The 23,973-nt window shown below is 36.0% G+C and overlaps 1 protein-coding gene across 1 annotated transcript in view; it reads left to right on the top strand.

Annotated features, from left to right (window-relative positions):
* HMCN1 (hemicentin 1) overlaps positions 1–23,973 on the top strand; it is a 522,545-nt gene that overhangs the window by 286,193 nt on the left and 212,379 nt on the right. Inside the window, exons 31-36 of the mRNA XM_033853373.2 lie at positions 4,933–5,211; positions 5,726–6,007; positions 6,729–6,837; positions 7,864–8,033; positions 9,210–9,364; positions 13,150–13,273. Coding sequence (XP_033709264.1) covers positions 4,933–5,211; positions 5,726–6,007; positions 6,729–6,837; positions 7,864–8,033; positions 9,210–9,364; positions 13,150–13,273 — 1,119 coding nt within the window. The remainder of the gene's footprint in view (positions 1–4,932; positions 5,212–5,725; positions 6,008–6,728; positions 6,838–7,863; positions 8,034–9,209; positions 9,365–13,149; positions 13,274–23,973) is intronic.

Here is a 23,973-nt window from a genome sequence, read left to right as displayed (position 1 = left end):
TGTTATATTCTCTTGATATTTGACTTTTGGCCTGCCATTCTACTCCCAATTAATCAATTCCAATTGAAGGTTAGATGGAAGGCCCTCGTTTTCAGAGATAAAAGAACTTAAAATGTGGAAATTTCATTTGCATTTGCATCAAAGTTTGACAAACATTGTTGAAACTGAAAGTTGAGCTCAAAATATATTCACTGCAAATTTGTAGGGGAATCGAGATCTGAGTTTTGTTTGACAGCATGGAAAATGTGTAGAGGAGCTTGACATTACTTGTGATTCGAACAACAGAATGAGTACTAACAGTATAGATTTTGCATTCAAGTGCTGGTTTTATCTGGTAAGTTTAGGTTGAACTTATTAAGAAACATTGTCAAGTTTATGGCAAAACTAAATTCCAGAATCATTCAGTACTCAATAATAGTGTTTGAGGACAATTATCATTCAGAAAAAATTCAGTCTCAGTCCTAAGCTCCAAAAATTAAAATGTAACTTTACCACAATTAAGACATTAAGCTGCTATAAGGTAGAACAAGTCATTATATTCACCTTCTACTTCTGACAAAAATTCATGGAACTGATGATATTTAAGTCCATAAGAGCAAGTAAAATACCCCATGGACAGTTCTCTTTCAATACCACATGAATATTTTACACAAGTGCTGATGAATAGTACAAGGAATAACGATAGACTTTTAGAATTTTACATTTTAATAAATTTAAAATGTAAAATTTGTAAATTTCTCTAAACCTTTTTCTGCCCCACACGTATTTTTATCACCATCAGTTGTAGCACATCTTAGCAGATTCCACTTCAGGTTGTAATAAATTAGTGCTTTTTCAACTTCTTTGAAAATATTTTTGTCTGTAGTTGTTCCATGCAGACTATTCTTAGAGACTAATTCTTCAGTTTCTTCACCGTGGCATTGACTCCTCAAATAAAAGACAGCTAAGCAGTATCAGTAACATGTCAATTTGTCAAGAGCCAAGAATACTGTTCAGAAAAGTTGCCTTTAAAAAAAAAAAAGACTATTGATATTGTCAGTTTTCTCAACTCTTCAAGCAGTTTTTCTTATGGAAAGGCTGATCATCTTAAACAAATTGATTAGTTTAGGCATAATTGTTTGCTAATGCAATCATTCTTGATTTAATTAAATCACTGTTGGTAAATGGCTCTCCTTCCTTGGCTAACAAATGAGCCACTCAGAAACTTAGATGGTAGCCTCATTTTGACTTTTTGTGAAGAAATTCTGCCTAATGAGACATTCCATTTTATATTAATTTATCGGTTGTTTTTCTTTGAATGGGATATATTGGGATGAGTGCTTAGGCTAATAGTTAGTGTACACTGTATTTTTTCAAAACAGCTATAGTGTTATTAAAAAATAAACTCAGTGCTTTGCCATTGAACCTAATAACAAAATAATCCGCACTGTTCTGTGCTTTAAAAATGGCACGTTTTAAAGCTTACTTTTCTTTCTTTTGTGTGTTTTGACATGGGGAGTGTGCACTGGTAATAAAAGTAAAGTAAAATATCACGATATGGTGATATTTATGGCACTTGAAATGCTGTTGGCTTATAATTGTGTCACTGAAATTTATGGTGAGCTGAGCAACAGTGAGAAGCAATGAGAACACCACATTTGGTATTTATTGCAACAATTTAACTCTGCCATTGTAGAAGTGAAAGTAGCCATAGACAGTACATAAACAAATGAGCATGACCATATTCCAATAAAACTTAATAGGTGCTGAAGTTTGAATTTCATATAATTCTTACATGTCACAAAATATTCTCATTATTTTGATTTTTTCCAGTCATTTAAAAATGCAGAAACTGTGCTTAGTTCAGCATCTTGATGCCTGGCCTGTGGGCCATAATTGGCTGCCCTGATTTATATAGTAAACCACCTTATAGAAAAATTATTCCACCATCAAATTTACCTCACAACACAGGCATACCTCTGAGATATTGCAGGTTCTGTTCCAGACCACCACAATAAAGCAAATATTGCAATAAAGCGAGTCACACAAATTTTTTTTGGTTTCCCAGTGCAAATAAAAGTTATGTTTACACTATACTATAGTCTATTAAATGTACAAAAGCATTATGTCTAAAAAAAGTACACACCTTAATTTAAAAATACTTTATCGCTAAAAGATACTAACCATCATCTGAGCCTTTAGCAAGTCATAGTAGTAACATTAAAATCTCTGATCAGATATACAGATTGCCAACAAACACATGAAAGAATGCTCAACATCATTAATCATTAGAGAAATGCAGATCAAAACTACAATGAGATATCATCTCACACCTGTCAGAATGGCCATCATCAAAAAAATCTACAAACAGTAAATGCTGGAGAGGGTGTGGAGAAAAGAGAACCCTCTTGCACTGTTGGTGGGAATGTAAATTGATACAGCCACTATGGAGAACAGTATGGAGGTTCCTTAAAATACTAAAAATAGAACTACCATACGACCCAGCAATCTCACTACTGGGCATATACCCTGAGAAAACCATAATTCAAAAAGAGTCATGTACCACAATGTTCACTGCAGCTCTATTTACAATAGCCAGAACATGGAAGCAACCTAAGTGCCCATCAACAGATGAATGGATACATAGGATGTGGCACATATATACAATGGAATATTACTCAGCCATAAAAAGAAACAAAATTGAGTTATTTGCAGTGAGGTGGATGGACCTAGAGTCTGTCATACAGAGTGAAGTAAGTCAGAAAGAGAAAAACAAATACTGTATGCTAACACATATATATGGAATCTGAAAAAAAAAAAAAGGTGATGAAGAACCTAGGGGCAAGATGGGAATAAAGACACAGACCTCCCAGAGAATGGACTTGAGGACACGGGCAGGGGAAAGGGTAAGCTGAGACAAAGTGAGAGAGTGGCATGGACATATATACACTATCAAATGTAAAATAGATAGCTAGTGGGAAGCAGCCACATAGCACAGGGAGATCAGCTCGGTGCTTTGTGACCACCTAGAGGGGTGGGATAGGGAGGGTGGGAGGGAAGGAGACATAAGAGGGAAGAGATATGGGGATATATGTATATGTATAGCTGGTTTCCTTTATTATAAAGCAGAAACTAACACACTATTGTACAGCAATTATACTCCAATAAAGATGTTAAAAAAAGATATATTTTTATTAAAGAATCCATCATGATCACTAAAAAAAATAAAATAAAATCTCTGATCATAGATCTCCACAACAAATATAATAATAATGAAAAAGTTTGAAATATTGATAGAAATACCAAAATGTGACAAAGACAGGAGGTGAGCCAATGCTATTGGAAAATAGTGCCAATAGACTTGCTCAGTGCAGACCTGCCACAGACCTTCAGTTTGTGAAAAATACAGTGTCGGCAAAGCACAGTAAAAGGAAGTATGCCTGTATAGTAGATCTTGCCTTCATTTATGTGTGAGGAAAAAAAATATGTATATCAATGTTTGTCACTGTGAACTAGTTCTAAGAACAATTATCAGAAAACATTAAGGAATTCCACTCAGATCTAGATACTGTTTTCTAATATTCTTTTCCACTAAAAAGAACCAGAGCTTCTAGGAGAAATAGTTAATTCTAAGGCTGGGGCAGAGAGTATAAAGATGAGCCTGGAGCATGTAGTAGGGCCAGAAAATAAGAAAATACTAAAGTAATATGATGTGAGTATGTCAAAGGGACATAGGGCCGGTTGGAATAGCTCCCAAAGGCCATAACTGGAACAATTTGAACAATAAAATAAATAATGTAGTATTGGATTATACCCAAAGTATAAAATGAATCTCCATGAGTGCATATTGATATAAAGAAATAAATTGGGGAAGAGAGACTAATCTCTCATACAGAAGAATTCCAGATGATAAATTATGTAGGTATTCCCCTCTCAAGGAAGTAGAATAGCTCTCCCCCTCATATATATGGGCTGGGAAGAGTGATTCTTTTCAAAAGGGCAAAAGAGAGTAACTTTACAGTGGAGGAACCTAGCAAAATCTACCTCAACCAGGTGGTCAAGGTCAACATCATCAGTGATAAGCTGTGTTGATAGTGTGTACCCTTGATATGACTGATGAGAATGGTACTCTGTGATCGTGCTTCCAAAACCCATAACCCTAGTCCAAACATAAGAAAAACATTCTCTTCTAAAATAAAAGTTTATTTTAAAAAATTAAAGCACTCAAATTCAGGCACATGCCATTTAATTTATTTTAAGTTATTGCAGTGATAGCACAATCCTGGAATGATCGTGTTCAGAGTATGTAGCAGAGCTTGAGTCAGTGGTGGTGTTTTTCCAGCAGCAGAGTCCTCATGTGGTGTGAGAGGCCAGACATGTGGTTACTGAATTATGAAAGATACACATGTAGCCAATTAGATGAGTATAATTGAGTGAATGAACTCTCTGTGGCGGTTCCAAAAAAAAAAAAAAAAGTAAGAAGAAGCAAAAGTTAAAGACTCCACAGCTATTACCAGTAGCTGGATCTGAAAGCACTTAGGCCTTTTGTATTTCCTGGGGAAAGGGCATGCAGTTGTACCTCATCTGACATTTTTGCGCCCTTGGCCTCATTTCAAACTTATTGTATTTACTTTAAGTGGGATTTATTTTGTTTTGCTTTGTTTGTTAAACACGACTTTCTTAGTTACTGTAATATGATCTATTGGGCTTAAATGAACCCCTGAAATGAAAACTGACTTTCTGCTTTTACTGAAATCTGAAACCCAAAAGGACAGTGATGAAGATTGTTTTGACAAAACAGGCAACTAATTATCAATAGGTAAATCACAGACTTCCTAATTGTCTTTAATTCATATTTACTTTAATGCATTATTTAAATATCTATAGCGTTTGAGACTTTGATGCAGATGCTAAAACTTAGAAGACTTGTTTCTGTTCTGAAATCCTTTGTAGTTCCACCTAGTATTAAAGGAGGGAATGTCACCACAGAAATATCAGCACTGATCAACAGCATAATTAAACTGGAATGTGAAACACGGGGACTTCCAATGCCTGCTATTACTTGGTATAAAGACGGCCAACCAATCATATCCAGCTCACAAGCACTTTATATTGATAAAGGACAATTTCTTCATATCCCTCGAGCACAGGTCTCTGATTCAGCAACATATAAGTGTCAAGTAACCAATGTTGCTGGGACTGCTGAAAAATCTTTCCATGTGGATGTCTATGGTAAGGAAAAAAATATGTTTTAATTATGTACTTTTCTGCCTATGCTTTCTAATATGGCAACATGCAATTTGTTCACTAATAAATCCCTGTTGGGTTGGGTTGTCTTCGATATGCATACATTGGAATTAGAAGAATTTGTCTCATGATTTGGAAAAATATTTTAAAAAGCTAAGGTTAGCAAGAAGTGGCCCATTCATTCAGTCAACCATCTGCCTATGGCACTAGGGAATCTAGACCATTTGATTTTTACGGAGAAGGTAAAGTAGTTCTTAGCACTAAGCTCATTCTCTCCAATTTGTCCTTTTTAAGCCAGACACAGTATAGCGTTATCCGACAGTATTTAGACTAATTGCAGATAAGCTGAACCAAGAAATTCTTTCCTCAGTAGCTTAGGGGGAGATGGACATATAGGTAGTTTCTGTAGTCAAACTACGTGAGTTAAAAATGACAAGAATCCCCTTTATTTCATGAGGATTTTAAAGAATTGCCTGAAATATTACTCTTTTCTACGTAGTTCCTCCAATGATAGAAGGTGACTTGGCTGCGCCTCTCAATAAGCAAGTGGTTATTGCTCATTCATTGACACTGGAATGTAAAGCTGCTGGCAACCCTCCTCCAGTTCTCACCTGGTTGAAAGACGGTGTACCTGTGAAAGCGAGTAACAACATCCGCATAGAAGCTGGTGGGAAGAAACTGGAAATCATGGGTGCCCTAGAAGTCGATAGGGGACAGTATATATGTGTGGCTACCAGTGTGGCAGGAGAAAAGGAAATCAAATACGAAGTTGACGTCCTAGGTAAATGAGGATGCTGCCACCTGTCTTCTCATATTCATAGCAAAACCTGACTAGTTTATTAAATGCTTTTGTGTTCATGGAATAATAAAACAATCTTAGAGAAGGTTTAGTGATCTGTTCAACTCTGGACTACACATTACTGAGTGGTGAATTGATCACCAGAGTCCCAAGATCTAAAAACCCACATAAATCTTCCACTTGCCCTGATAGGTACACTTTGTAAGTAGGTAGATGCCTTTTTACATTTGTGACAATATCTGATTGTAGTGAGTGACAGCATGGTCTCTTGTCATGAGCACTGTGTTAAACAATAGGAAACTTAGTCTGTGGCACTTGGAAAGTCATCTTGTAACCTTACATCTCTATTTCTTTATAAATTGAAGGCTTTCAATGCAGGCCCAATTTTTGAGGTTCCCTTATCTTATTCTTATGAAAATAAGCAACATAAAATATGAATCAACTTTATGTTTTGATGGCATCATCAGCCCCATAGTGCTAGATTAACTGAGAAAAATTCACAGTGTTTTGAAAGTATATTTATTGATTGTGGCAAATGTGTATTGTAAAAGGTATTTTACAATACATTTCTGAAGTCTCCTTCATGTACCAAATGACTATGATACTTATCAGCCTTCTAAGTGCAACTTAGTATTGCTTAAAGTGATGCTATATTTTTTCTTGTAAACATTTCTTTGTATGTTACATCCTTGCTGTTTTCTAGTGCCACCAGCTATAGAAGGAGGAGACGAAATGTCTTACTTCATTGTGATGGTTAATAACTTACTGGAGCTAGATTGTCAAGTGACAGGCTCTCCTCCACCAACTATCATGTAAGGGTTTTGGTATGTCTTCTAAATATCTCCCACTTCTTTATTTGAGTGTTTTAGAGCTATCTTGAAAGAGGTTCTATGTCATTCAAAAGTGATTTATAAAATTATACTAATTATATCCCTCTTTTAAAAGACGTACTCTATATTCAAGGCAACTTTTATCCGATACTCACAGGGCCCATAAATCTCAATTAGAAGACTTCGTTATATGCTCTTAAAAATTACATTTTCAGTTCATAGAGACAGACTATTCAGCAGTATCTGTCAGATCTTCCTGAAGCACTGAAATGTTAAATGAACAACGGAATTTAAAACAGTATGCCAGACATATTAAGGAATAGTGGAAGTTAACATGAATATATGATTACCAATACTTTTTTCTCATTCCTTCATTCACGAAGTATTTCTTCAATACTTACCTTTCATTTCCAAAGTGCTATGGGATATGCAAAGGAACAGATACTCAGCTAACTTTTGGGCTAAAGTATGTTCACCCATGATTATAAAACTAAATGGAAAGTGATAATTCATAATAAATTAAAAATTATAATGCTATATGATTTTAGGATTTTATTTTACAGATGTTTTAAGATTATGTGTGTTTTGTTGGTTAATATTATTTAAGCATTTGAAGTGAGTGATATGTAGGGGCATTTGCCTCTTTCTGTAGCCCAGCATTAATAGAAGAATGAAGAACTGTACACATAGTTCTTGGGTTCCAATAATATGCCAGCTTCTTTGTTAAACTAGGTTTCCTTTTTCTTTTCCCCATTTACAGTTTATTTTATTAGAGTGAGCAGATGGGAAATCAGGCAAGTACATAATTGAGAATACATATATATAAATGTATCATATATACATATATACACATATACATACATTATAAGTATATAAGTCGAATATATGAATAAATGTAGTTCTTCCGAGATAGATAGATTGCTTTAGAAACATAGTTATTTAAGATATAGTTAGGAACATAGTTATTTAAAATATGTCTCCAGACTTCTTTTTGCCTTATTTCTGTAGGTGGCTGAAGGATGGCCAGCTAATTGATGAAAGGGATGGATTCAAGATCTTACTAAATGGACACAAACTGGTTATTGCCCAGGCTCAAGTGTCAGACACAGGCCTTTATCGGTGTGTAGCAACAAACACTGCTGGGGACCACAAGAAGGAATTTGAAGTGACTGTTCATGGTATGCTGAAGAAGGAGCATTTCACTGAAAATTCATTTATGCATTGTTTCAGTATCTAATTCAGAACTTAGCTCAGTAATCTGGATAAATCTTGAGTTGTGGAAAGTAGTGCTAATTTGAGTGAGAATTTGGATCAAATTTGAATTAGATATTGGAAAATTTTAAGGCACTTTACTAACACAGAAGATTTAACCAAGAGGTATCATGTGAATGAACTGAGACCAAATTTAAATGGTAAGAGGTATATTCTGCATAGAATGTGAGGGTCTGAGGAATGAGATCAAAGAAGATAGAAGAGGCAGGCAGCAAATTTCAAATAAAGGGGGGATACGAGTGTTCAAAGATTCAGCCAAAACAGGAGGGAGTGTGAATAAAGTCATTTCCAGAAATGGAGGCTGAGGGTGTTATGCAGGATCCAGGGCACATAAGTGCACTCAAGGAACTGGCACAATAGGGTTAGAACCATTAGTCTAATGACAGAAGCAACCCTCTGCCAGGGTATTAGGTATCTCACTTGCCAGGAGACCTTGGGAAGGGAGGGACTGGAATGAGAAACTGGAGAGTGTTTGGAAGCCACAAGTAGAGGTTTCTATGAACATCAACTTCATTATTCCCAGGCGGACTGGTTTTTTTCCTGCATTTTGATGGAATACAGCTAATGCTGTTTCTCAGTCTCAATTCCAATTCTTGAGGGAGGGAATCTGGCAGGCCCAGCTTAAATCAAGTTACTATCCTGGATTTAATCAGCCTTACTGGGGACAGAGTCATGTGGTATAAATATGGGTACTGGAAACCCACCCCAATTTAATGAGGCAGTTCTAGAGAAAGGGCAGGTCATAGTAGATTGGGAAAACACACCAAGAGGTTGTAAACCAAACATACATGTGGATTGCAGTTGGCTGTAAATACACTTCACTTATTCTCTGGAGAATTAGAGACCCATAGTTAAGAAATAAGTAATCTCTAAAATTGCTAAAAGTTATAAGTGAAATGCATGGAATGAAATTATTCTGTTTGTTAAAATAGGCCTCTGCCCTTTTCTAAATTTTGAAGTTTCAGGTTCTTGGCTACAGACTTTTAAGTGTTTGATCCCACTGATTATAGTTTTCGCTCCCTCCCTCACTTCCTTTTTTCTTCCTTCTTTCCTTTCTTCTCCTCTCTTTTTGTTAAATCTAGTTCCTCCAACAATCAAATCCTCAGGGCTTTCTGAGAGAGCTGTAGTAAGGTATAAGCCCATCACCTTGCAGTGCATAGCCAATGGCATTCCAAAGCCATCCATTACATGGTTAAAAGATGGCCAACCTGTCAACACTGCCCAAGGAAACCTCAAAGTAAGTATGAATATTATTTTGTCCAAGATGAGAAAGCTATATATGGAGCTATCATATTCTCCTTTCTTAATTATAGATTTTCCTGTTGGATAGATTTTGCAGGAAACGTACTAAAACAATATATGTTTTCCTTAGGATTTTTCAGAATTTAACTTAATATTTTGATTTGAAAAATGGAATTAATTAAAGACTAATAACAATGTTATTAGTCTTTAATAACAATTAAAGACTAATAACAATAATTAAAGACTAATAACTAATAACTAATAACATAGTGGTTGGTATTTTTATTATTTCAATTTATGCCTGTTTTAATTATTTAAAAACTAGTATCTTATGGATGAATAGTTCATCAGTACTAAGTAAGTCAGAGTATCCTCAGTATATTCACCATTGACCAGGATTAAGGTAGAATTATATCTATTGGTACATAAACCTAAGTGAAATGGTTTCTTGAAAAACATAGTTTAGTTTATAAACATCATGATGGCAGAGACTCAGTCTCTATGAATAAGTTCACTTGTGTATCTTTCATATTGAGTATAGTCCTGGGCATATAACTATATCTCAGTACATATTTGTTGAATTAATAGATAGGTAGATTGCAAACCTGAGTAATCTACATGATACAATTAAAATAATTAATAGATTTTGCTACTAAGATCAAGTTAATTGACTAACGTGGGTTTGAGCTTTGCTTGAGGTAGGTTTCAGTAACAAGGGATGTGCCAAGTTCTTCTCCCAGCAGAAGTGATGGATATCTGTTCATTTATCATTCCTATTGCAAATTCAATGGAACTAATCTCACATATTTGCGCTAACAAAAGATTTAATATGTAGCCTTCTAACACAGAGCAGGTAAACAACTGTTTACCTGGGAGACAGATATTTATCATACAATCGTACAAAAGTATAATTGCAAACTGTGATGAGTAATTTTAGGAGACAGTATAGAGAGGTATAAGAACAGATAATGAGGAAAGCCTTTGAGCGTGTGTTGGTTTGCAACCCCTGGAGCTTCCCGGGTGTCATCTGAAATCGGCCCCCTATTCAGAGAGAGCAGAGAGAGATCTAAGAAAGAGGCACAGCACTCCAGATTGGTAGGGGGCAGGTTTAATAAGCAAGGGAACTTACTTACGAGGCTTGTCTTGGATGACTGCAAGATGAGTAGATCTCCTCACGTGCCCATCAAATCTTAAAAGTTTATATAGAGGTCTTAACTGGGTTCAGTCATATATCCTGTCCAGATGGTCTCAACATCACACTACTATCTCAAGGCTGCGTCCTTGGGCAGTTTCTAGCACTGGGAAAGAAGATGGAATGCACATTCCAAAAATGGGGAGAGGATGAGGAGCCTCCAAATGCCTGAGTCCAGCTCACGGGTCATCCCTGCGGTCACATCCTCTCAGTGACCTCCTCCAGCAGGGTGAGGGAGGGTAATTTATGGAGAAAGTCTTTAAGCGGAGATCTGAAGAACATATGGAGTTAAGTGGGCAAATTAATAGAAGAGAGGTGAGTAGAATCTTTCAGAGAAGATGTGCATGGGCAAACAACCTAAAGTAAAGGGGAGCATGACACCTCTTGAGAACGTGAAAGCAAGCCATTGGATTAGGGAACCAAGAGCAAGGGAGAAATGGTATTAGAGGAGACCAGAGGACAGGTAGGAGGCATTTAAGTAATGTTAATGATTTTATTTTCACTTTGCGAATTTCACAGTGTGAAATTTTTGAACAGTTTTAAGAGAAGAGTGACATGATCAGGCTTATATTTTCAATAGTTACCTAGGCCCGTTTGGAGAATGAATTGTAGGAGTCAAGAGTAGATATGTGGAAATCAATTACTTATTTGCATTTGTCTAAGAGAGAAAAGATAGAAATTTGGACTCACATGCTGGCCATAGAGATGAGGATACATGGATATATTTGAGAGTTATTTATTGGTTAAATCATTAGGGCTTGATTATAGATTGTTGATGAAAGGTAAGGGAGTGGAGAATATCAAGAAAAATTAGTAGGAAGCTAATCTACACAAGTACATAAATAGTGATGCCATCCAGTGAGAAAGGAGACTTTGGAGGAAGATAAGTTTGAGGGGGAATAACTGTGATTTGAGTTTTAGACTTCTGGGTGTTGAGTTGACCTTGAAATAAACTAGTGGAGTTGCCAGGTAGACCATTGAATATATGGTCTTGGAGCTCAAAAGATGGTTCTGGCTGGGGATATTGGCACACAGATCATATTTGAAACGCATGGACGTAGATGAGTTAATCCGAGGGCAGAATAAAGAGTAAGAAGAAATAGAAAAAAAAATGATCTAGTTCAGAATCTTAAGAAATTACTGCACTTAAAGGCCGTATGCAAAAGTCTAGAAGTGAATATAAGTATATGAATGTGCTGCTTAACGTGTTTAGTACAGTATGGATGAAGAATAAGTTACGTGGGAGTTTATGTGGGAGTGTATGGAGAGAAGATCTTATGGGGTCAGAATGCGGTAAGCCTGGAAGGCTTTGCTGAGTTCGGATTTCATTCTGGGCAAAGTGGGGAGCCATGAATGAGCTTTGAAGGGGGACTGGTAAAAGGATCAAATTTGCATTTTAGATAAATTATTCTGGCAACAGTATGCAAGGCAGATTAACAGTTCGGGAGGTTGGAGACACTGGAATATAAATTAAGGAGCCATTATAATCCCACAGTGGCTGTGAGAATGGAGACAGGGGGTCTGAGAAACACAGAGTGGTATAATTACTAAGAGAGTCAAAGTGGGCTCTGAAACCCAGATGACTGGTGTCATTAAACAAGATTGGAAACACGCAATGAGAATTTGGTTTAGAAATACAGGAAAACAGCTTTGTTTTGGATTGTTCAATTTCATGTGCTAACCTGTCCAGCAGATAGCTGGAAGCTCAGGAGAAAAGTTGAGGCCAATGCTGTAAATTTAGGAGTCTGCATGGGATTCTTCATCACAGCCATGGGTTTGGATGAAAACTATCAGAAAGCTAAGTTTCCTGTTTATGGAACAGGGAGAGGAAGCAGATTCCATAAAGTAATCTACTAAGAAAGTCAGAGAATGAGAACTGAGGGAATGCTGTACCTTCAGCTCCCAGAGGGCAGAGTGACTGAAGGAGCAGGAAGTCAACAACGCCAAATGCTGTAGATGGTGAAGGAGAGTATGAGCTCACTGCCTAGGCCGCTGCATGCTGTGATTAGAAGTTAACTGGTAACCTCTGAATAATCATTTTCAAAAAATAACCACTGAATCACCAGTTCCAAAATGGTAGAGGCTAGCTGTAATGCGTTTAAGAGGGAAATAAGGAAAACCAGTCAAGGAAATTTATCTGCATTTCCATTACTCATATTTTATAATTTTTATTGTTTTTCTGGCCCCCATGACCATTTAATCAAAAAAGATTGTTTTAAAACTATTTATGAAGTGTTACATAAATGTAACCATGTTTTTTTCAAATAGCTTAAATTTTCATCACATACCTCATAGTTGCAGCGCTAAAGTCTTTTATTCAGTGGAGTTTTATGACTGTACCAGCAGGCTTGCCTTAGGTAACACTGTTTTGTGTTTTCCAATGGCTAAGAAAAGCTCTTCAATCAAAATAGTCTATTTTCTTGTGCATGATGAAGTGATCTGGCTCTAATCTATCAAAAGATAATTAAGATACTGGCATAAAAATATAACTAGATATTATAAATTTAAATGAGTTTGTCTATTCAGCAGATGTTTTCAAGTCCAAGTATAAAGTACAAAATGCTGCCATACTTTCTGATCCCAATTAGATACAGTCTTCTGGTCGAGTTCTACAAATTGCCAAAGCCCTCATGGAAGATGCTGGCAGATACACATGTGTGGCTACCAATGCAGCTGGAGAAACACAACAGCACATTCAACTGCATGTGCATGGTAATGGCATCTTCACGTCTTAACAAGAGTGTTTCTGTGGCTTTTTTAAAACATAGTGGGCCCATTTTTACTGAATTGTAGTATAAAAGAAGCAAGTGTTTATTTTAATCTGTATAAAAAAAGTATATAGTTTTTTTTACATTATTTTCATTATAATTGCTCATATTAAGATCTTCAGTTTTCAGGTTGTCAAACAGGAAGTGCTGGAGCTCATAAGTAAATAAATGCACTACCCTGTGTTTTAATTATTTGAATTCTGTCAACTGATAACTTTGTACAGATAACGTCTGTTGAAAAAAAAAACCAGAAGTTGCAGGGTTTTTCCTTAGCGTTGTCTGTGATTATCCTGCTTGCCTATAAGATGGATTTTGTGAGTAGAAGCTATTCTTGACTCAGGATCTTCTCTCATGTGCTTTAATAAAAAGTCGGGTTGGCTGTGGAACACTTCATGAATACTGTAGCTTCACAGGTAAACTTGAAAGATTACCTGACCTTGAGTGTAAGACTTCACATCTCTAGAGGCTCATCAGAAAGGGCCAAGAATTGTAGGCTTGAGCTTTCCTAACTCAGCCAAGGATATTTGCAGAGAGCTAGCCAAGCTCTCATTGTACGTGTTGTTCATTTTCTCTAATTCACGTGATTGCTTGTTAAACTTTTATTCATTCATTCATTCTGTCCATCCATTCATTCATATATTTACTCTACATTTTCTGAGCAATCTTAACCTAGAAGAACACTCCAGCACTTAGTTTAATTCCAGGTATATAGCAGGCAGTCAATAAATATTTCACAAATGAAACAGTAAATAGTAAGTGAATGAAAAAATTTAGTTTGAACGTGGAATTCTAATCTGTTTCTTTACATATTTTCTTTTATTTAAATCACCCAGTTAAAAGATTTATATCATCAGTTCTCTAAACGTTTCCAATAAACCAGCTTATTCTTTCCCCGGTTCTTCCAGTATGAACACCTAACTTATGGATGTCATACACACAAACCGTGTTCCTTAAGAGGACCTTTATTTTTTCATTGAATAATTAACCTAAAGACCAATATCTGAGTGTAACCATCTTGGAACGGTCTCACTATAATTGAGGGTTGGGGGACAGGCTGACCCTGCTCTCCCGTAAGTTGCCTTGAATTTACCTTGTTCCTCATAGGGCCTTGTATATCTTTCTAGTGTTCTTTGGCAGCTGTCTCCAGCATATACTCAGACCTCCACTTCCATCTAAGAGTGTGCTGGGGGTGGGCTTGTTCTCCTTCCCCATTTTTCTGCTCTGAGTCTCCTTCTCTCCTCCTTATACAGGCTATTTGTTCCCTCCCTTCCAACAGTTTCAATCCTTATCTGATCTCCATTGTTGGCTAAAGGAAATAGTTGAGTGGGATAGCATGATGTGTTGTAGTCGTCTCAGGCACTGGAGTCATGCCGACTTTAGTTTAAATTCTCTGCTAAACATGATCTGCGTAACCTTGAGCGAACGATTTAACCTCTCTGAGTATCTGACTTGCAGAGTGCTTTTGAGGTCTAGAGGTATTAGACGTAAAATATTTCCCACTTTTACTCTTTCAGGAGTTATCAAAAAGAAAGATTTGGTTTTGTTCTCTAGACTGGTTTAAATTACTTAAATGAAGACTCTGTAATGAAGAACAGAATATATGTCTCCAGAACTGGGAAGAACCAAACTTCAGTGTTTGAGGCTCTCCAACTTGTGTTCATAAAAATCATAGGTATTGCTTGTTAAAAGTACAGCTTCCTGGGCCCATTCCCACATCTCCTGAAACAGCATCTCTGATGCAAGTAGTCTGTGCCATTACGTGGAGGTACGTTGGCTCAGACTATAAAGACTGGCCTAGAGACTTGCCAGTGTAGTCAAGAATGACTGAAAACTAGAATCCATAAAAGAAATCAAGTATCCCATCACCTACCTAGCAACAACAGAAAAGAATAAACAGATTCACTACCTAAGAAAACACAAGTCTATAAATATGCTGTCTGAATATGGTAACACAATGTATGTTAGCAGGAGATGCAATTAGTGTACCTACTGACATGGAAAATCATCAGAGACAGGGGATGCAGGCTAGAAGATGTCTGAGTTAATGTGAAAAGAAAGAGAAATAGGTTAGTCATTGTAAGGATTTATTAAAAACTACCAAATTATGGTTTTCTCAGGGTATATGCCCAGCAGTGGGATTGCTGGGTCATATGGTAGTTCTACTTTTAGTATTTTAAGGAACCTCCATACTGTTCTCCATAGTGGCTGTATCAATTTACATTCCCACCAACAGTGTAGGAAGGTTCCCTTTTCTCCACACCCTCTCCAGCATTTACTGTTTGTAGATTTTTTGATGATGGCCATTCTGACCGGTGTGAGGTGATACCTCATTGTAGTTTTGATTTTAGTGATGTTGTTTTGATAATAGTGTTTTGATTATTGTGTTTTAATCAAACTAATAGTAGTTTTGATTTCAGTGATGTAGTTTTGATAATTAGTGATGTTGAGCATCTTTTCGTGTGCCTGTTGGCCATCTGTATGTCTTCCTCGGAGAAATGTCTATTTAGGTCTTCCACCCATTTTTTGATTGGGTTGTTTGTTTTTTGGATATTGAGTTGCATGAGCTGTTTGTACATTTTGGAGATTAATCCCTTGTCAGTTGCTTCATTTGCAAATATTTTCTCCCATTCTGAGGGTTGTCTTTTCACCTTGTTTATGGGTCCAAAAAAAGAGGGGATATGTGTATGCATATAACTGACTTGCTTTGCTGTACAGCAGAAACTAACACAACATTGTAAAGCAACTATGCCACCCCCGCAAAAAACTACCAAATTAGATGGAGAATATAAAACAATCTTCTTCATACAAATCACCAATAGGATAGAGGTAAGACATATTAGTAGCTGAAAATGTTTCATCTAATACAATCTTGACTTGTCAGGATACCATTTCATCAACCTGAAGGGAGAATAAATGATGAAGTGAATTCCTAATCTAATACAGATAATGGTCAACTTGGAGGAAGTAGTTGGCTAAGAGCATGTGATAGGAATCTGAACAGAAAGTTGGTGTATCATCTTGGCACTCATGATGGCAGTGTCACGTTGGATGAAAATGGCTCCAAACTTGATTCTGTCCTCTTCAATACTTGTATGAATAATTCCGGTGAGAACTGGAGTTGTTAAACAAGGTGTAGGAATTTCTAAGGGTTGATAGATTTCAAAAAGACCTCAGAGGTTAAAATGACAAGTTAACCTGACGTGAAAAATTGCATAAGAATAGAGATAGAATGGCTTAAAGATATCACACATTGAAATACTTGAGGTATTAATGGCTCTCTCCAATTACTGTAGATTTGATCATTCAATTTCATAATAAAGCTAATCAACCTTAGAAGTCAGTAATAGAAGCTTACAGTAGCCCTCTTATATTCTTGCTCTCTGAATGCTTCCAAAGTGTTGTATCTAATTCTGGTGCTATATATTGAGGGACATTGAAAAATCTAGGGAAGCAACTCTTATTTAATTTAGTTCATTTATCAATTTATTTAATCAAAGAAACTCAGCTTTCAGATTGTTTAGTATTTTGCTTTCCTATAAAAAAGATTGTAGAGGCTTCCATTCTTCTCAAACATGGAAAAAAGTGTTTCCAAAAGGTGGAGTAAGGGTGCATGGTCTCCTGGACTAGAAGATGAAGTCATGATCATGAGAAGGGGAATAGTCTCATGATCCCCTGTGTCTTCCAGGCGGAGTTCTGTCAATTATAAAAGGCTGAGGCTCTCAGTAGGTGGTCCTTTTGATGATCAAAGTTTCATAATTCTGGAAGTTCTAATTCTCTAGACCAAACTATGAAATTATATTTAAACCTCAGATATTTGCCAAGTGAGACAGATGTTTCCACAAACAAATGATTATTTGGGGTCTAATGGCTCAAGCATTCATTTCATCTGCACTTAATTATTTCCTAGCTAAAAGCAACCAAGTGAAGTGCCCAGAAGTAGAATGTTGTGGTTAAAAGGTCTGGATTTAGGCTCCTATACCCTGAAGTAATATCTGGAGGACAGTGGGCTTAGATGTTAACTTTTTAAAAGCCCCATTTTCTCATCTGTAAAATGGGAAGGATGAAGATAATACCATAATCAGGGAAGTTGTTCTGAGGACTAAATGCAAGACTAGACATGAAAAATTTAGCCTGGTGTCTGGTTTCTAGTCATCATCTGTAAGTAGTAGCTTAATGACTGTTTCAGCCAAACACATATTTGGCTTCTGGCACTTCTCACTGTACCAACATCTTAACAAATATGTCTAAAGTCCTGCTGTCTTTACTGTTGGCCAGGAACCATCTTGAGTCTGTATTAGCTGTCTGGTTAAAACATTAGTAGAGCACCCTTAATTTAATTTTATTATTTTAAAGTATTTGCTTGGCTAACATCTGCTAACACCCACTTAAAAAAAGGTTTCTATATCATTTCTGTGATTTGCTTAATAGCTCACTTGTGGCTTAAAGGAGACTTGAGAATATTATAGGGAATTTTTTTTCTTTTTTAAAGGATAACTTCAGTTCTGGGCGCTACTATACTATTTTCTCGGTATAGATGAATTTATTATTTACTAGATTATAATTTTGGTGGTTAAGGTGTATTATCTCACCCAAATCACTTTTAGATCAGTTGTGTATTAATTCAAATTTAACCAGAGTTTGAAAAAATGAATTTATGCCTCTGAATGATTAAAATAATAGGCAAAATTTAGACCCACAATATGTCCAGAAGAAGGTATTTTGTTTTTGGCATGATATACGCCTAGAACTTTTAGAAGAAAGGAAAAAACTAGTTAAGTTGAATGGAATTCAATCTTCTGCTTGGAGTATGCAGACATCTTCTTACTGTTAACATAAGATATTATTACCTTACTAATTATTCTTCTAGAACAGCATTCACCTAAATTCAGATTTCCAAGACCATCTCTTTAATGCTAGAAGGGAATAATAGCATTTATATTTGTATTTACTTTTTAACCTAAAAATGAACCAGCACCATTTATAGAAAAGACTAATCTTTCCCCATTGAATGGCTTGGCAGTGTTTTTGAAAATCATTTGACTGTAGATGTAAGGGTATGTTTCTCTAATCTCAATTCTATTCCATTGCCTAAGTGTGTATCCTTATGCCAGTACCACTCTGTCTTTTTTATTCCTTTTTGTCTCCCAGCTTTGAGATATAATTGATAAACAAAACTGTATATGTTTAAAGTATACAATGTGATGATTTGATACATGTATACTTTGTGAAATGATTACTACAATCAGGTTAATTAACACATCCATCACTTCACATAGTTACCATTTTTGTGAGTGTGTAGTGAGAACACTTAATATCTACTCTCTTAGCAATACAGTATTAGTAATAGAATAGTCACCAAGCTGTACTTTAGATTCCCAGAACTTATTCATCTTATAGATGAAGGCTTGTATCCTTTGACCAGCAACTCCCCATTTCCCCCACCCCGCAGCCCCTGTTAATCACCATTCCACCAGTTTCTGTGGGTTCAACTCTTTTTAAATTCCACATATAAGAGATCATATAGTATTTGTCTTTCTCTGTCTGGCTTATTTCACTTAGCAAAATGTCCTATAGATTCTCTCAGGTTGCTTCAAGCGGCAGAATTTCCTACTTTCTCATGGCTGAAAAATATTCCATTATGTGTGTGTGTGTGTATACACACACCATATATATGTATATATACAACATACATCATATGTATATGTTGTATGATAATACATATAATACACACACACACACACATGAGAGGGGGAGAGAGAGAGAGGAAGAAAGGTAACATCTTCATTATCCTTTCATCTGTCTACGGACATTTAGGTTGTTTCCATGTCTTAACTATGGTGAATAATGCTACAATGAACATAGGAGTGCAGATATGTCTTTGAGATACTGATTTTACTTCCTTCAGATATATAACCAGAAATGGGATTGCTGGATCATATGGTAGTTTGCTGGATCATATGGTAGTTCTATTTTTAATTTTCTGAGGAAGCTTCATACTGTTTTCTATTTTCTTGTTGATTTTTGTCTAATTGTTCTATTCATTATTACAAGTGGAATATTGATATCTCCAGGCTTTATTGTTGAATTGTCTTTCTCCCTTTGATTCTGCATAGTTTAGTTCCATGTATCTTGAGACTCTGTTGTTTTGTGAATATATGAGACTCTGTTGTTTTCTCATGTTTTTTGATAAATTGATACTTTGTATCATTTCAAAATGTCCTACTTTGTTGCTAGTGACAGTTTTTCTTTCAAAATCTACTTTGTTTGATATTGGTATAGAGTGTCCATTCTTACTTGGTTACTGTTTGCATGGTATATCTTTTCCATCCTTTTACTTTCAACCTATTTGTGTCTTTGAATTTAAAGGTTGTCACTTGTAGACAACATATAGTCAGGTCGTGTTTTTATTGTCGTATTGCTTCTTAAATCCATTCTGCTAGTCTCTTCTGCCTTTTGCTTAGAGTGTTTTAATACATTTACATTTAACGTAATTACTGAGATGACAGGATTTATGTCTACCATTTGTATGTGTTTTTATATGTATTATGTCATTTTTGTTTTTATGTTCCTCCATTACTACCTTTTTGTGTTAGATATTTTCTTTTTTTACTATATTTTTGAGTTCATTTTTAGTGGTTGCCCTGAGTATTACAATTAGCGTCTTAATTAATAATGTTATAATTTGGATTAATACTAATTTAATTTCAATAGCATAAAAAACTTTGCTACTATATAGGTCCCTTCCCTTTCCCCTCCTTTAAAAGTTACACCTTTACTCATCATGTGCCTATCAATACATATTTATAATTGCTTTATGCTATTGTATTTCAATTCAGAGGGGAGAAAAAAATGTTATATGCAAAATATATAGTTTTACTGTCTTTAGTATTAGTTACCTCTACCAGTGCTCTTTTTTTAAAAGTAATTAATTAATTAATTAATTTATTTATTTTGGCTGTGTTGGGTCTTAGTCGCTGCGTGCGAGCTTTATCTAGGTGTGATGAACGGGGGCTACTCTTCATTGCGGTGCATGGGCTTCTCGTTGCAGTGGCTTCTGTTGTTGCAGAGCACGGGTTATAGGTGCACAGGCTTCAGTAGTTGTGGCACTCAGGCTCAGTAGTTGTGGCTCGTGGGTTCCAGAGTGCAGGCTTAGTAGTTGTGGCTCACAGGCTTAGTTGCTCTGCGGCATGCGGGATCTTCCTGGACCAGGGCTCAAACCTGTGTCCCCTGAATTGACAGGCGGATTCTTAACCACTATGCTACCAGGGAAGTCCCTATCCATGCTCTTTTTTTTTTTTGAGTTTTATTTTATTTCTTTATTTTTTATATGGCAGGTTCTTATTAGTTATCTATTTTATACATATTAGTGTATATATGTCAAATGCAATTGCCCAACTTATCCCACCACCCATCCCTGCTTTCACTCCTTGGTGTCCATAAGTTTGTTCCCTACATCTGTGTCTCTATTTCTGCTTTATAATCTGGTTCATCTGTAACTTCTTTTTAGATTCCATGTATATGCATTAATATATGATATTTGTTTTTCTTTATCTGACTTACTTCACTCTGTATGACACTCTCTGGGTCCATCCACATCTCTACAAATGACCCAATTTCGTTCCTCTTTATGGCTGAGTAATATCCCATTGTATATATGTACCACATCTTCTTTATCCATTTGTCTGTCGATGGGCATTTAGGTTGCTGCCATGACCTGGCTATTGTAAATAGTGCTGCAATGAACATTGGGGTGCATGTGTCTTTTTGAATTATAGCTTTCTTTGGGTATATGCCCAGTAGTGGGATTGCTGGGTCACATGGTAATTCCATTTTTAGTTTTTTAAGGAAAGTCCATACTCTTCTCCATAGTAGCTGTATCAATTTACATTCCCTCTAACAGTGTAAGAGGGTTTCCTTTTCTCCACAACCTGTCCAGCATTTTTTGTTTGTAGATTTTCTGATGATGCCCATTCTAACCAGTGTGAGGTGATCCCTCACTGTACTTTTGATTTGCATTTCTCTAATAATTAGTGATGTTGAGCAGCTTTTCATGTGCCTCTTGGCCGTCTGTATGTTTCCTTTGGAGAAATGTCTATTTAGGTCTTCTGCCCATTTTTGGATTGGGTTATTTGTTTTTTTAATATTGAGCTCCATGAGCTGTTTATATATTTTGGAGATTAATCCTTTGTCTGTTGACTCATTTGCAAATATTTTCTCCCATTCTGAGGGTTGTCTTTTCATCTTGTTTCTAGTTTCCTTTGCTGTGCAAAAGCTTTTAACTTTCATTAGGTCCCATTTGTTTATTTTTGCTTTTATTTCAGTTACTCTAGGAGGTGGGTCAAAAAAGATCTTGCTGTGGTTGATGTCAAAGTGTGTTTTTCTGTAGTTTTCTGGTAGCATCTTTAGGATTTTGTATGGAGAATATCATGTCATCTGCAAACAGTGACAGCTTTACTTCTTCTTTTCTGATTTGGATTCATTTATTTCTTTTTCTACTCTGATTGCGGTGGCTAAAACTTCCAAAACTATGTTGAATAATAGTGGTGAGAGTGGGCATTATTGTCTTGCTCCTGATTTAAGAGGAAATGGTTTCAGTTTTTCACCATTGAGGACGATGTTGGCTGTGGGTTTGTCATACATGGCCTTTATTATGTTGAGGAAAGTTCCCTCTATGCCTACTTTTTGCAGGGTTTTTATCATAAATGGGTGTTGAATTTTGTCAAAAGCTTTTTCTGCACCTATTGAGATGATCATATGGTTTTTTTCCTTCAGTTTGTTAATATGGTGTATCACATTGATGTGCGTATATTGAAGAATCCTTGCCTTCCTGGAATAAACCCCACTTGATCATGGTGTATGATCCTTTTAATATGCTGTTGGATTCTGTTTGCTAGTATTTTGTTGAGGATTTTTTCATCTATCTTCATCAGTGATATTGGCCTGTAGTTTTCTTTTTTTGTGACATCTTTAGTTTTGGTATCAGGGTGATGGTGGCCTTGTAGAATGAGGTTGGGAGTGTTCCTCCCTCTGCTATATTTTGGAAGAGTTTGAGAAGGATGGGTGTTAGCTCTTCTCTAAATGTTTGATAGAATTTGCCTGTGAAGCCATCTGGTTCTGGACTTCTGTTTGTTGGAAGATTGTTAATCACACTCTCAATTTCTGTGCTGTGATTGGTCTGTTTATATTTTCTATTTCTTCCTAGTTCAATCTTGGAAGGTTGCGCTTTTCTAAGAATGTGTCCCTTTCTTCCAGGTTGTCCATTTTATCGGCATATAGTTGCTGTAGAAACCTCTCATGATCCTTTGTGTTTCTGCAGTGTCAGTTGTTACTTCTTTTTCATTTCTAATTCTGTTGATTTGAGTTTTCTCCCTTTTCCTTTTGGTGAGTCTAGCTAATGGTTTATCAGTTTTGTTTATCTTCTCAAAGAACCAGCTTTTAGTTTTATTGATCTTTGCTATCATTTCCTTTTCTTTTTCATTTATTTCTGATCTGATCTTTATGATTTCTTTCCTTCTGCTAACTTTGGGGTTTTTCTGTTCTTCTTTCTTTAATTGCTTTAGGTGTAAAGTTAGGTTGTTTATTTGAGATTTTTCTTGTTTCTTGTGGTAGGATTGTATTGCTATAAAGTTCCCTCTTAGAACTTCTTTTGCTGCATCCCATAGGTTTTGGGTCATCGTGTTTTCATGTCATTTGTTTCTATGTATTTTTTTATTTCTTCTTTGATTTCTTCAGTGATCTCTTTGTTATTTAGGAGCACATTCTTTAGCCTCCTTATGTTTGTATTTTATACAGTTTTTTCCTGTAATTGGTATTTACTCTCATAGCATTTTGGTCAGTAAAGATAATTAATATGATTTCAATTTTCTTAAATTTACCAAGGCTTGATTTGTGACCCAAGATATGATCTATCCTGGAAAATGTTCCATGAGCACTTGAGAAGAAAGTGTATTCAGTTGTTTTTGGATGGAATGTCCTATAAATATCAATTAAGTCCATCTTGTTTAATGTGTCATTTAAAGCTTGTATTTCCTTATTTATTTTCATTTTGGATGATCTGTCCATTGGTGAAAGTGTGGTGTTAAAGTCCCCTACTGTCGATTTCCCCTTTTATGGCTGTTAGCATTTGCCTTATGTACTGAGGTGCTCCTATGTCAGGTGCATAAATATTTACAATTGTTATATCTTCTTCTTGGAATGATCCCTTGATCATTATGTAGTGTCCTTCTTTGTCTCTTGTAATAGTCTTTATTTTTAAAGTGTATTGTCTGGTATGAGAATTGCTACTCCAGCTTTCTTTTGATTTCCTTTTGCATGGAATATCTTTTTCCATCCCCTCCCTTTCAGTCTGTATGTGTCCCTAGGTCTGAAGTGGGTCTCTTGTAGACAACATATATACATGTTTTGTTTTTGTATCCATTCAGCCAGTCTTTGTCTTTTGGTTGGAGCATTTAATCCATTTACATTTATGGTAATTATTGATATGTATGTTCCTATTACCATTTTCTTAATTGTTTTGGGTTTGTTTTTATAGGTCTTTTCCTTCTCTTATGTTTCCTGCCTAGAGAAGTTCATTTAGCATGTGTTGTATAGCTGGTTTGGTGGTGCTGAATTCTCTTAGCTTTTGCTTGTCTGTAGAGGTTTTAA

The sequence above is a fragment of the Tursiops truncatus genome, chromosome 1 (assembly GCF_011762595.2).
Source record: "Tursiops truncatus isolate mTurTru1 chromosome 1, mTurTru1.mat.Y, whole genome shotgun sequence".
Lineage (NCBI taxonomy): Eukaryota > Metazoa > Chordata > Mammalia > Artiodactyla > Delphinidae > Tursiops > Tursiops truncatus.
The sequence above is the reverse complement of the archived record's forward strand: the minus strand, read 5'-3'. Positions and strand labels throughout refer to the sequence as shown.